The following is a 14,411-nucleotide window of genomic DNA, read 5'->3' as shown; positions in this document are numbered from 1 at the left end:
CTGTTTGATGCAAGTCACCCTTGGAGGCAGGAACAGCCTGCAAAACCAATGACATCTACCCCTGAGTCAAGGTGACCAGACATGCAGGCCATATTTACCGCGCTTTCTCACAGATGATGCCAACATTCATCTTACAGCGTTATGCCTGCTCCGGATCAATGACTGTTTGGAAATACAGTGCGAAGCCTAATATATGGCTAGGAAGAATTCTCTCCGACTGCAAAAGTCGATAGCCTAACTCTTGCTTTTTGAACATAAACTATTGCCTAAATGCAACCACCCTCGATTCTTTGATATTTCTCCTTTCCCCTTTCTTCCCATCTTGGTTCCTGCGTTTCGTTCGAGGATTAATCGTCTCCCAACGGCAGCCTAGCATCCTTTACTCCATATTCCACATTCGGCACCACCCATATCATCCACCATGTCTCCCTACCCCAACCGCCGCTTGCAGCAACCCCTCCTGCCCACGAACCTCAACTAGCAACAACAACCCCTTTCTCCACTGCTCCCACTGCTTCAACGTCCGCTACTGCTCCAAATCCTGCTAGACAACCCGCTGACGAACCACAAAGGCAACTGCCGCCGACAAAACTACACCATCTGCGTGCGCCGCGCCGCAGCATGTCAGCAACCCCTCGGTGGTACGCACGCTGCTCCGCCCAGCAATGCAACCTTCTATGAGTTTCACTGCGCGCTGCAGCTGGCGTTTGGGTGAGCCTCGACGCACACATATAACTTATACGGTGAAGAATCCGGCGTATCGCGAGCTGGAGAGTGCGGAGGGGTTTGAGATTGTCATGAAGCAAAATTTGCTTATTTTGGGAACAAGGCTGGGTCGATGGGGAATTCGTCGGGTGTGTCGAGGAAGTATTACTGTGGATCGTTGATCCTGCTAAGGTGCTTGATTCCTGGAGGAGTAGTTCTGTTGTTGATAAGATGCACGACGGTCGGAGGAGACCGGCTCATGATGGAGAAGAAAGCCATTAAGTAGCATTTGTGGCAGCCGTTTGATAATCCGGAGTATAACGGTAAATCTCTGTCTGCATGAAGCAGAAGATAGACGGTGATGAGAGGATTAGACAAGGAGATCCTCTATGTCTACAAAATCGGCAACTAAGAGCATGCCCTGACCGTCAAAGGGCGCGCAGCACCCACCAATCGCTTCATCCATCTTTCAAAAACGGGCCATCATCCGATAGCTGAGGATTGTGGTGGTGTCAAGGGCTAAGAGGAGCTCAAGCAGGCGTACTGTACTTCTGGCCCAACCAAGGACCAGGAGCAGAAACGCGAGTGGTGCGAAAAACGGTGCAAGCAATGGCGATCCTCGTGACCTTTGGGGCGATCTGACCAACAAGTGGGATATTAACTTGGTCAATCAGACTTTGCTCGTAATTAGCACTGTTACTGTTGCCCTGTCAAGTTAGTCAGCTGGTATGCTCTTAGGGTATAGGGAAGATCTCAACGACCTGCAAGTGTTGCGGAGGGAAGAAGGGTTTAGAACAATACCTGTTCCAAGCACAGTTCGTGTCTGATGAAGGCTGGGCAGATCAGATCAACGTAGAAGATCGAGACACAGCCAAAAGTTGTCCATTCTGACCCGAGCTTTTAGCTCTTTACAGACTGACAGTTGCAGACGGTGCAACATACACTCATAAACATAATGTAAAATATAACTGACATGTCAGACTGTGCTCCTGGAATTTGTGCAACCTTCTCCAAACGCGAATATGCCAGCATCATCTGAACTCCAGCCCCCAACAATGCAACTTCACTAAAAGCTCGTCACAACCGTCACCGACGTGGTGTACATCATGCAAATCATGCCCAACACCATCATCACCACATCCCCAAACCGCACCCACTTCTTCGTCGCCACGCCACGATAATGCAAATAGGCAGGATAAACATACACCAATGGCACACACGCGGTCGACCCAATGAGCGCGACAAACCGATCCAAATTCCCCGTCCCAATGACCGCAACGATGCCACACAGCACCACCACACAAAACCGAAACATATTCTTCGTCCACTTCGTCTTCAGACTCCTCTTCCCCGAGCGATGTGCGCCAAAGATGACACTCTCAAGGATGCGCTGCGCAGGGAAGAGCTGCACCGGCGTGCCGACCAGGACAGCAATGGCATACAGCAGCTGGACGACATTCACCAAGCGATTATCTTGCGGCAGGTTGTTGATAATCTCGATCTGGGTCGCATCGCCGAAGGCAATATAACACAGAGCGCCGATAGACGTGAAAACGACAGTTATGATGCCCATGACAAGGGCCAACAGGGACTCAAAGTGCGATGGCTTGGCCATGGACGCCTCGATGGGTAGGATGAGCCCAATACCTTCGAAGGTGAAGATCGCGGAGCCGATAGTCAGAGTGTAAGCTGAGGGATTGAACAGCGTGACACCGTGGTGAGAGCCATCGTGAGAGATGGTCTTGATGGTGTAGGTATAGATGTAGCTGATGCCGATGAGGATGCAGACGTCGGCGAGCAGGGCAGCGGGGCCCAGTTTGGAGATGTTTCGGATCCATGAGAGCGGAGTGAGGATGAGGAGCTGCAGGATAATGAGGGCAGTCGTTGACAACGGCGGGGTTGGTATGGAAGGCGTGACTGCGTCTAGAAAGGCAGAAAGGTTCTCAGCTACAAAGACTATACCCGCGCAGACGAAGCCGAGCTGCGACAAGGCAATAGAAAATAGAATTATCGAGCGCATCCTGTAGCCCGCAATAGCCTGGCCAATCTCGCCATAACCGCCGCTGTAGTGGTGCTTACACTGCAGCAGGAGATGGAAGGCGATCATGGTGATGACCGCCAGGGCAAGCATAACCAGACATGAGAAGAGCAAGCCACCGTTGCTGAAAGCTTTCGGTAGGAACATGATGCCAGTCCCCACAAAAGCTTTGATCAGAGTAAAGAACGTCTTGACAGTACCCGCATTGGCAGATTTGGGCGCAGGCAGACGCGAAATGACGCGCTCTCGCAGCAGCGGCTGTCTTTCCGGGGGCAGTCCTTCATCCTCTTCTTCCTCAGCCCGTACTGTAGCCTCAGCCTCGGAGTCAAGCAGATCTTCCCCAGCAAAGTGCCCATAAAGGTCGAGGAACTCGACAAAGTCGCGGGTGAGCGGCACCCGCGAGTCAGGGCCGTGATAAAGGCGCAAAAAGGCCCGACGAAAGCCGCCTGGAACGAGCTGATCGCCAACTGTAAAGCCCGGACGCGGAATGATCTCGCGATGGCTAGATACTTGAGGCTGTTCGTATACTCGAGGTGGGGGAAAACTATTGGTGCGGCGACGCCCTTGCGATGGTGAAGCGGCAGAATGTATCTTGAACAGGTCGCGGTGAATGTCGCCGCCCTGGAGACATAGAGAGGACTCCTGAAACGACGAAGGGAGCTCAGCGCCGGAAGTCGAAGAAATAGATCCATTGTCACGACAGCTATTTTTTAGAGGGTGGAACTCGGCCGTATAACCGGGAGGAAGATGCTCCGAAACGATCCTGGCGTCGGTTCCTCTCTGATCGTGGGAGATGGACGAGTGATAAGACATGGCGGAGAGGTCGTTTAGCAAGGAGTCTTGGATGGATTGACTCGATACCTTGATATGAATCGAAGCTTTGCAATTAGTGGAAGAAATAAAAGCTAGATAAAAATGGGACGAAGGTAAAGAAGTAGTGGCAATGCACGTGGCTTTTGGTGCAGATCGTGACGGATGATGTCACTAACTACACAAGTAGCGGGCTCGTGGAGCCGGACACAAAGGATCAACAACATGACTCTGCTCATCCGGTGAGCTGCGGTACTGCAGTACTGCGGCACTGTGTATGTATTGATGACCCTTAGGTTGAAACGCGTACATGTGTATTGGACACGCTAACTATGATCAGGCCAGGCTACGCGTCCTGCATATGGTCCCAATTTTACATATGCATCAAGCTTGAACCAGCGCTTGATTATTTTTCTACACACCTCCCACATTACTAAATCAACGCCGACACATTACTGCTGCTGACCTGAGACGAAGGCTTCGAGCGCAGCGATTTGGGCCAGCACGGAGCTGCTGCTGGTGCCACCAGGCGTACACCTCTTCTCCACGCTCTTCTCGAAGTCAAAGACTTCAGAAATGTCCTCCTCGAACAGGGGAGATATCTCCTTGAAAGTCTCGAGCGGCAGAGCCGAAATCGAGACGCCAACCTCCTCGGCCTTGCGGACAATGGCACCAGCAATGTGGTGAGTTTGCCGGAAGGGAACGCCCTTACGCACGAGGTAGTCAGCCACATCAGTGGCTAGCATGTCGTCGGTCAACGCCGCCCTCATCTTATCGCCGTTGATTTTGAGCGTAGCGAGGACGCCCTGAGTGATCCGAAGGCATGTTGAGACGGAGTTGATGGTGTCGATCATGGGCTCAACAGACTCCTGGAGGTCCTTGTTATACGAAGTCGGGAGGGATTTGAGCGAGGCAAGGAAGCCAGAGGCCTAGGGGACATTAGCAAATGTCGAACGCGTAGCAAGGAAGGTACTCACATGGCCCATGACGCGGCCAGCCTTGCCGCGAATCAGCTCCAAACTGTCCGGGTTTTTCTTCTGCGGCATCAGGCTGCTTCCGGTGCTGTAAGCATCGGCAACCTGCACAAAACCGAATTCGGCGCTGGAGAAGAGGATCAGATCCTCGGCTAGACGGCTTAGGTGAGCCATGGTAAGGCTGGCCCACTGGAGGATCTCAACCACGAAGTCACGGTCAGCCACGGCGCACAGGCTGTTGGGATGGACCGAGCGAAACCCGAGGTCTTTGGCCATGAATTCGCGATCAATGCCGAAAGGGTTGCCCGCGAGAGCGCCGACGCCCAGGGGGCAGGCTGACATGCGCTCTTGGACGCCCTCTAGGCGCTGGAGATCGCCCTTGAGAAAAGTGGCGTGCGACAGCAACCAATGAGAGAAGCGTACGGGCTGAGCGCGCTGCAGATGGGTGTAGCCAGGCATCAGGACAGGAAGAGCCTCCTTGGCGCGCTCGGCGAAGACACGGAGGACGTCCTTGAGGATAACAGAGAGCTGGTCGAGCTGCTCGCCAGCCCACAGGCGCATGTCGACGCCGACCTGCTCGTTGCGAGAGCGGCCGGTGTGCAGCTTGCCGGCAGTAGCGCCGATAAGTTCTCCCAGCCGGCGCTCATTGGCAGTGTGAATGTCCTCATCCGACGAAGTGTGGATGACAAACTTGCCCTCCTCCCACTCCTTCTCGACGGCCTGCAGTCCCGTCACAATCGTGTCGAGCTCCTCGTCGGTCAGAATGTCGAGCTTTCGCAGGGCCTTGGCCCATGTGATGGACCCACGTATGTCGGCCTTATAGAGCACCTTGTCGAAGGACAGCGATTCGTTGAACTGGAACATGAGCTCGTCGATGGCACCTGCGATGGCCCCTCTGCGGGGCGTTTGGTCAGCTAAGCTCAGAGTCCGCGCTTCAGCGAAACTCGTCGCGCTTTTCTTTTGATCATGCTTGGGACAGGAACAATCGGCCAATTGCCCATACCGCTGAACCGGCCGCCCCAGAGGAGCGGTTTCGCGTTGTTTGAAGCCATGGTTTCTGTGTTCGTGCACCTTCAATGGCCGACTCCGTGGTATGCTGGACGAGGTTGGAGCTGTTAAACTATGATTCACACAAAATGCGACCGTCCTTTTGTTATCCTCACGTGAGGTAGCATCGTTCCCATTGATGTGCTTATCAGTCGCCGACCCCACACTAACCCCGCACCCCGGTCAAGGTGGAACGAGTCCATTTGTCCCGCTTCCCCGGGCTCGTGGGTCTGCAGAAGTTCAGGTCGCCTCCAAAAGCTGAGTCCTTTGAGCTCTTGGGAGTGTCGTTGAAGTCTTATTGTTTTCGCTATTGTGACATTTAGGCAACGGTAAGACCAATACGTTCTGGCATAGTTCTAAGTCCCAAGTCGGCTAGTACTATCTGTTATGTCTAGACGCGCTGTACCTACAGTCACCGCATAGTCCACTGATGCATGGCTTATACAGTGCATTTCTCGATATCTTCAGTTGATTTGTTGCTCGGCGTCAAGCAGGTGATGCAGAAAAAGTAAACCTGCCCGAGAACAGAGTTGTCGACTTCCGGCAAGTGTGATACGCAATCCGGATCAGAAAGTTGCCTGACGGGACATAGAAACCATGTTATCGGGCGATCATATTTACATAGAATGCCACGCCCTGTCCACCAGGCTGCAGTTCTAATCCATGCGAGACCAGAGCAAGTTTGGACACGCGCCGAGTCACTGAGCCTCTTATTGGACACAAGACCAACGCACCTCAATGCCCAGCACCCATTCCTGTCAGATGGAAAGTGCCCATCCCAGACTGCTGAACAGGTGGGCGATGCTTGTGTAACTTTCGAACCACCGACTTTGTCAGAAGGACGACCGGCCCGCATCTGCTCGAACTTCCCCGCTTTCGCACAGCGTTGCAAGTCTTCAGTGTTTCGCGGCTCACCTCAACATCATCCTTTCGCATTCACCAGGCATTTAAACCCCAAGGCAGCGCTCCTTGATTTTTTTTGTACACCTCAAAAGCGATATCCGCGACTACATAGTGGGTTTTAATAGTTAATGGGCGCTTGGCGGCGATTAAACACCACCAATGGACCCGGTAAGTTTCCTCAGGAAACACTGGAACAGCTCTAAACACAGAACGTTCGGCCGCGCTGTCGTCATAGCGTTTCCGGCTTTTCCGTTCTCCCTTGTGTCCACTGCCTTCATTTCCCTCTCTCACGGCCTACTGGTTTCCAGTTGTACCATGAGAGTCTTTAAAACCACAACGATCCTTCTGTTAGGTAACGGTTTCCGACACTGACTAGACATCCTCAACGCCAGCCAAAGAAGCGCCTAACGTTTCTGCATAGATCAACAACGTTAGGAGGCAGGTCCCTACAAGATGAAGCCGGCTTCAGCCGGACGGACTCGATCCCATCATCGCTTACGCACTTCTCCCGCCGCGGACCTGACGAAGACGAAAAGGGGCGACTAGGCCTAACAACCCTCTACCATCCAGTATCTCCCGTCAACCCTGTGGTTGACATTGTTTTCATTCATGGATTAGGAGGAGGAAGCCGGAAAACCTGGTCCTATTCATCCGACCCGGATCATTTCTGGCCAAGCTGGCTTGTTACTGATAGCGAGTTTGTGGATGTCCGTCTTCACACCTTTGGCTACAATGCGGATTGGAGCGAGCGCGGGCAGAATGTCTTCGACATCCATTCTTTTGGTCAACTATTACTTAGTTCCTTGCGAAATCACCCGGACATCCGCCGCTCAGCCACCCGCATCATTCTCGTTGGACACAGCATGGGTGGTTGTGTAGCCAAGCAAGCCTACCTCCTAGCAAGACATGATCCATCAGCGAAAGACATAGCCGACCGCATACACTCCTTTTTCTTCTTGGCAACACCGCACCAGGGTTCCGACATGGCCACTATGCTGGAAAACATGCTATCGATTACTATCGGCAAAAAACCGTATGTGACAGACCTTGCTCCTAATTCAGTTGCCCTCAAGACAATAAACGATGAGTTTCGCCTCGTTGTAGGTGGCCTTCGACTCGTATCTTTCTATGAAACCCGACCCATGCGTGTTGCAGGTCTAAACCGTTTTGTTGTCGATACCACTTCTGCCCAGCTGGGCCTTCCAAACGAGGAAATAATACCTTTAAATGCTGATCATCGTCACGTTTGCAAATTTGCCAATCGAGAAGACCCGAACTTCCAATTAATCCGAAATTCGCTTATTACCGCTGTCGACAGTATCAAGGATGCAGTTCCAGGCACTCTCAATCATTATGTTGACACTAGGATCTTCAAACAGCAATCCAGTGGCGTTTCTTTCTCACCCAAGGAACAACATCTTACCCCTTCCGAGGCCCTGATTTTACGGTCGTTTCTCAATGTCGCCGGCCCTATCGATAGCGAGTTCGAAACGCTACGACTGCTGAGGCAGCCAAATTCTTGCGAATGGTTTACTTACAGGAATACTTTCCAGTCATGGATATCAGGTAGATCAACAGCTGGTGTCCTGTGGCTGGTTGGGAAGCCTGCTGCCGGCAAGTCGATCATGTCAACTCACGTTATCGAATACCTCCAACAGTCAAATCTAAACTGCAGCTTTTTCTTCTGCAAACACTCGGAAACTGGAGGGTCCATGCTAAGCAGCATATTCCTCTCGCTCGCATACCAGATGGCATTACAGGACCGTTTGGTGAGAGACTCTATCCTACAGCTCGCTCAGTCCGACCTTATCTGGGATAAAACGGAAGAGATGAGTGTCTGGAAGCAGCTTTTCGTCAACTGCATCTTCAAACTACAATCACTAGACCAACATTTTTGGGTCATTGACGCTATTGACGAGTGTCCGAACTTCAACGTATTATTTACTAAGAAGTTACTGGCCACTCTCCCCAGCTCACTAAGACTGTTTGCCACAAGCCGCAAAATGGACGAAATTGAACGAGGGCTACAGGGATCTCTTGGCCCTTCTCGTGTCGAGATCTACGAGTTACAAGATACTGACACCTGGGACGATATTCGACTCTTCGTGAACACACGCCTGACTGACTTGGGGCTATCAGAGAATGATGAAGACAGAGAACGTATGTGCGAGAAAATCCTCAAAAAGTCTTTTGGCTCCTTCCTTTGGGCACGACTTGTCCTTGAAGAACTGGAGACTATATGGACCGAAGAAGATATAGATACTGTTCTGGACAACATACCCGGGAACTTGTTCGAGTATTACGCTCGAATGGTCAGGTCCATTGTGGAAGACAAGAGGAAAATAGGTCTCGCAAGCACTATCCTGACTTGGGTCGTTCTTGCACGGCGCCCATTGACAATTGAGGAACTTACCTGCGCAGTCAAGCTGGATTTAGGCCAAACGCCGTTGCTAGCAAGGGCCAAGACGGCGCTCCCGAGCTTGTGCGGACAGCTTGTGTTTGTTGATAAGTACAACAAAGTTCATCTCATACACGAGACGGTGCGGGAATTTCTCACAAAACACGATATGCTGGCCCAGGAGCTGTTCATGCGCCAGAAAAATGGCCACACCAGGCTGGGTCTTCTTCTCATTCAATACCTCTCTGGCCCTGTCCTTAAACTGAATCCCCTCAGCCATTTGGCACCGTTCAAGGTCCAGCTACACGGCAGCAGCACGAGTGGAAGAGCGCTGCCCAAACAGCAGTCGTCTGGGGTATCTGCTGACTCAGCCCTGCTCGACTACGCAAGCGTCTTCTTCTCCGACCATCTACTCCATGCTATGTCAGAAGACCATGAGTTGATGCAGGCACTCTTTAATTTTCTCCAGTCTAGCAACGTGCTCTCTTGGATTGAGCATGTTGCGAAGCTCAAAGATTTGAAACCTCTGACGCAAACGGCAATGAACCTGCGCAACTATCTCACCAGAAGAGTCAAATATGTCGCTCCCACTGATCGAGCTATCCAGTTTGCGGATGATTGGGTAACGGACCTCATCCGCGTCCCTGCCAAGTTCTGCGACCAGCTGCTTGCATGCCCATCGGCCATTCAAACGCTAATCCCGCCTCTTTGCCCACCACACTCTGCAATCTCCCGGACCTTTGGCAGTGATGCCCGAAACCTGGTTGTCAGGGGTCTTCGTCCTGGGTCGTGGGACGATTGCCTAACCTATTTAGACTTTGTGAAAGGGCGGCCGACATCTGTAAGTCACGGGGATCATATCTTTGCTGTCGGATTATCTACAGGCGAGATTTGGCTCTATGACTACAACACCATGCAGTGCCTTCGCACAATGAAGCACCCTGAGCGCGTCAAAATTCTTGAGTTCAGCACTGAAAGCACTCTGTTGGCATCGGCTGGACCAAAGCAGCTGTCGATATGGGACCCCAAGTCCGGAGCCCTACTTCAGTTGTTTGACTTTCCACCACGATGCTCGCCGTTAGCCGTTGTATTTCTAGGGACGCAAGAGATCCTCGCAGCCTTTGAATCAAAAGTGTTGATTAAATGGTACGTAGACATCTGTTAATCACAACCATGGATCATGGTTTTGCCCCGTGCATCTTCGCCCTCAGTCTTGCAGAATGCTAATAGCCCCAATTCCTACTGCAGGGATCTCGAGACTGGAGACCAAGACATGTATCGTTGGGTTAGCACTGATTTGGACGGCTCGACCATTGCCATACCCCAGTTGCCGGCAACCAAAGCTGCTTTCCTGGTGTTGGATGAAGTCGTTTTGCTTGCTCTTGGTTATCGGTTCCACCATGTTGTCATATTGCACGCACTCACGGCAGAACCACTTGGGGTGTGCGGTGCTAACCTCTCAAACAATGGAATCGATTGTATGGCATTCAACCCGAATCCCGAGATACCAGTCCTGATCGTCGGCTACATCAATGGGACTTTGCGGATTTTTGACTATGGAACCATGGAGCTACAAGTCGAACGCAACGACGTTTACGCTCAATGCTTGGCCTGCTCTCCTGATGGCCGCAGTGTTATCGTTGGGACTAAGGAAGGGGTCATTGAAGTCTTCGATCTCGATTGTACCCCTTATCGCGGTGGGCTTACTCTGACATTGATATACCGAACTAGTCGAATGGATAAGACCATCATTGGAGTTGCAATGAGCTCTGATGGCCATCGCTTTGTCGACATTCGCGGTCAACAAGCCCGAGTTTGGGCACCTGCCTCCCTAGTCAGACGGAATACCAGCGAAGTAGATAGTTCAGCAGGAGGATCAGAAATCGATCCAGCTGTTTCACTTCCTCCACGACCTCCGGCTTTTTTCAGCAGCAATAAGGAGAGCGAGATTACAAGTCTTGTTGCAACTAGTGATGGCCAGTTCATAATTGCTGGAAAGAGCAATGGAGATGTCGTGCTCTTTGAGACAAGTGAGGCAAAGCAGTTAGGTCGTCTTTATCATCATGATCACCGTGCCTCCGTTACTCGCCTGGTGTTTGCCGAGCCGAATAACATGGTCTTATCTGCAGATCATATTGGTTGCATTAAGGTTGTTGTGTTTCAAACGCCGTTATCGGGGATCAAAACTACATCATCTACACCTCCTGTTCATGTCATCCTTAACCGTCACATCAAATCGACCGTGAGATGTTTGCTTGTCAACTCTGCAGGGGACCGCGTTTTGGTCCAGGGCCGGGAGACGCTGGAACTCTGGGAGATCCCTTCCGGCAACATATACGCTCCTCACCAGGATCCTGAGTCAAGTGAATGCAGCCCTCCGCAACACTTAGCAGGAGAACGGCCCCCCGGGATTTCTGGAGCATCGCTTATAGAGGGTGATGACCAACGATCGACAATGACTCGTAGCATTTTCCAACACCCAACCGAGAGCAAGTGGTTTGTTTGTGTCACAGGCAATGTTGCCAGAATATACGCGTGGGCCAACTTTGCTGAACTTACAACAGCCGAGGGCATCCTCCTCAAAAGACGGGAAGACAACGCTACAACCGAGCAGCGGCAATGGTCAGAAGTATCGTACCACGTTAGCCCTACATTTGTTGTAGAGTTCTCCCCACGAACTCGTCTCTCCTCCCCATGCATTACAGTGTGGCCAGCAGCACAATTTACCCGAGAAGCAACTTCAGCGGAGCCTGTTCTAGAACCAAAACTTGACGCTATTGCCCCTGTCATATCTTCCATCCTTCGCATCATCAACTCCTCGACAATTTTGTTTGTGGATTCCAATCTTTGGATATGCAGTGCCGAAGTGCAATCGTTTTCTAGCACACCGGGACGGTCAGCCGTTACACGCGCTTTAGGACTCGGGAGACCTTCTCAGTACACTGCCGTTTCTAAGCCGACACTGGCATCCAGAACATCATCCCTGCCGGTGAGATCACAGCTGCCAGCAGCTTCCTCGAATAAGGATGATGGCGCACAGGCTCAGCGCCACTTCTTTGCTCTGAGCGAATGGAGAACTCCAGGCGGGGACTTACTGTGCGCAGCGGTAGTTCCTGAGAGGGGTCATGGAGGTCTCGGCGGGAATAGTAGCCGGGATATGATAGCCTTTGCTGCTGGTTCTCGGTTGGTTGTTATACATGGGGGATTGGGCTTCTCGGAGCGAGTCTCGATCGCTGGTAACGTGAACTTTCCTGGACCTGGTGCATCAAACACCAACATACCGAGTGGTTTTGTCGCTGGCGGAGCAGTTCAGACATGGAATGTTATATCCGGGAGCATGCATCGTCGGAACTCAAACTGGTGATCTAGAGTGTCTGTAGCTTTCAATTATTGGCACACCATGAGTCCAGGCTTTTCTTATGTATCTGTTCCTAGGCGAGTTGATGAAGGCTTGTGGATGATACCCCATCAGTATCCTTTTGGAAGGATATAGATAACGATGCAAATAGTCATTGATCCTTGTTGTCAACCGACAATAGGTACATTCAGATACATGGTGACCTTTAGTCTAAGGTCTCGCTACTCACAACCCAAATACCCTTTCTTGAACTTTTCATTCAAGCGACGGATCTCGTTGATGGCCCTATAGTTCTCAGTACACAAGCCGAAGATTTGCAACATGTCAGATATCCCTTACATTTCCAGGTAAGAAGGGTCATTTGGGAAGAGTGCAGCAGCATGCAAATTGAAACGACTGAATTCATTGCAGTCAGCAGTTGCTGGCCCTGACTTGGCGCGAACCCTCCCCTCCTAGCAGGCACTTACAGTGCATACAAAGCATTTCGATCATCGTAGTCAGCAACCGGCTCTGAGCGGGGGATAAAGTCGTGATAGGCGTTGAAAAATTCTTCGTCGAAGCCGTTGCGTTTCGGCCTCCAGTTTCCCAACTCATCTGACAACGCCATGTTAATTTCATACACAACACCGGAGCCGATGTTACTTACACTCATTGTGGGCCCAAAAGCTCGAAGGATCAAAAACAATAGCCTGGCCTGTATCACCATCGATAACACCTACGTTTCCACACCAAAGATCTCCGTGTACCAAAGAGGGCTTGAGTTTTCGCCCATTTGTCTCCAGCGGGCGTAGCAGCCGTGGAATCACTTTGTCAAACAGGTCGGGCAGCAACTCATTCAACTCCACACATGGTCCCGCTCTCTCTTCCCTAACCTTCAACACATGGCGAAGGCCTTTTGAGAAGAATTCCTCCCAGCTATCACACCAACTATTATCCTGAGGAAGGTTACCATTGTACGTGGTGCAATGAAACCCGAATTTTCCTTGAGGCGATGTATCACTTTGGTGAAGCTTTGCCAGCTGTTCGACAAACGACTGACGGTCTATTACATCGGGCTCATCCTTGACAAACTCGTAGAATCGACACAGATAAAAGTGAGAATCTTCCTGCAGTTCCAGAGTCCCCCAGGCAATGGGCTTTGGGCAGAAAGTTGGGTTGATCGTGTGGATTGCTGATGTTGCCTCAAATTCTCCCTTAAGGGCTTCTCTGCCATGGAAACCAATGGAGACCTGTGAACGGGCTTCAGCGTGACATGAATATCAAAGTGAGAAAGAGGGGTACCAAACCTTCATGAAGTAGCTTTCTTCGTCGCCATCCACAGTTCGTACATCGATGCGTTTTGCCTTGGCCCAAGCGGATTCTGCAACATCTGTGACACTCAAGACAGCTGCTACGCTGGGCAGGACTATACAAGATGTATTAGCTTAGAACATATCGCCTACGCTGAGAGACGGTTCATGGCACTTGAATTATTAATAAGTCGGCGGTACTGACCATCAAGAACTGCAGGGTCAATGAGTTCATAACCTTCCACCACTACCTGCTTCTTCACTTGAGAGTCGCACGACATCTCGTAGACCGCGTTGCGAGACTGCGTTACTGAATCCAATAGAGTTGACATGTATTCAAAAATTAATTCCGTAATGTTATCGGGATTGGACCATCCGATTTCTCGATCCACCGGAACTTTTTAATGCCAACTGCAAATTGACGTATTTCGAGAAGCGGGGCAGTTGACAGAATGGTGAACGGAGTACTGACTGTATTGCTGGTTGTAAGTTGTAGGCCCAAGTGGTTTACAATTTCCCGCTAAATGTGAGGAACTTTATGTAGGGAATGATTTAAAAAGGATGAAGACTTGGAAACTGATAGAGGAGGAAATGTGTGAGTACAGAAATACTTTTCAAGCGTATGTCCGATGTAGCCGTCGTTTAGGCACACCAAACTTGCATCCTCTTACAATGCGGGGTTAACTGCTCATCATCCCAAAGATGCCTTCAAACTGCCCCACCTTCCAAATTATGTACAGTGATCAAGTCGTAAATACAGCGTATGAGGTTGAGGGGCTTCTGTTGGCCAGTTGTTGCGGCCCAGACCTTGCTGGTCACCCAAGGAAGCGACCTTCCATACGCCAATCGCGGTTCCCATTTCGTGCTATTGAGCCTACTGATGCAGGTT

General features: G+C 51.1%; 4 protein-coding genes across 4 annotated transcripts; 1 reads left to right on the top strand and 3 right to left on the bottom strand.

The window, feature by feature from the left end:
* Positions 1-1,235: 1,235 nt before the first annotated feature.
* CTHT_0047470 (uncharacterized protein) lies at positions 1,236-3,556 on the bottom strand (the record flags this gene model as incomplete). The annotated part of the gene is made up of 2 exons (XM_006695053.1): positions 1,236-1,404; positions 1,953-3,556. The coding sequence occupies 2 exons, from the start codon at positions 3,554-3,556 to the stop codon at positions 1,236-1,238; spliced, it is 1,773 nt and encodes a 590-aa protein (XP_006695116.1).
* A 449-nt stretch (positions 3,557-4,005) lies between these two features.
* Positions 4,006-5,579, bottom strand: CTHT_0047460 (argininosuccinate lyase-like protein; the record flags this gene model as incomplete). The annotated part of the gene is made up of 3 exons (XM_006695052.1): positions 4,006-4,482; positions 4,531-5,420; positions 5,531-5,579. 3 exons carry the CDS (start codon positions 5,577-5,579, stop codon positions 4,006-4,008), a joined length of 1,416 nt encoding a protein of 471 aa, XP_006695115.1.
* A 1,057-nt stretch (positions 5,580-6,636) lies between these two features.
* On the top strand, positions 6,637-11,634 carry CTHT_0047450 (uncharacterized protein; the record flags this gene model as incomplete). Its single annotated transcript, XM_006695051.1, has 6 exons — positions 6,637-6,645; positions 6,870-9,716; positions 9,795-10,021; positions 10,124-11,238; positions 11,440-11,504; positions 11,581-11,634. The coding sequence occupies 6 exons, from the start codon at positions 6,637-6,639 to the stop codon at positions 11,632-11,634; spliced, it is 4,317 nt and encodes a 1,438-aa protein (XP_006695114.1).
* A 332-nt stretch (positions 11,635-11,966) lies between these two features.
* Positions 11,967-13,854, bottom strand: CTHT_0047440 (uncharacterized protein; the record flags this gene model as incomplete). The annotated part of the gene is made up of 7 exons (XM_006695050.1): positions 11,967-12,132; positions 12,474-12,518; positions 12,573-12,629; positions 12,701-12,827; positions 12,880-13,462; positions 13,520-13,638; positions 13,728-13,854. The coding sequence occupies 7 exons, from the start codon at positions 13,852-13,854 to the stop codon at positions 11,967-11,969; spliced, it is 1,224 nt and encodes a 407-aa protein (XP_006695113.1).
* Between the last annotated feature and the right edge of the window lie 557 nt (positions 13,855-14,411).

Source organism: Thermochaetoides thermophila, assembly GCF_000221225.1.
Source record: "Thermochaetoides thermophila DSM 1495 unplaced genomic scaffold scf7180000011818, whole genome shotgun sequence".
NCBI classification, from domain to species: domain Eukaryota; kingdom Fungi; phylum Ascomycota; class Sordariomycetes; order Sordariales; family Chaetomiaceae; genus Thermochaetoides; species Thermochaetoides thermophila.
Note: the sequence above shows the minus strand (reverse complement) of the source record. Positions and strands in the feature narration are given on the sequence as shown.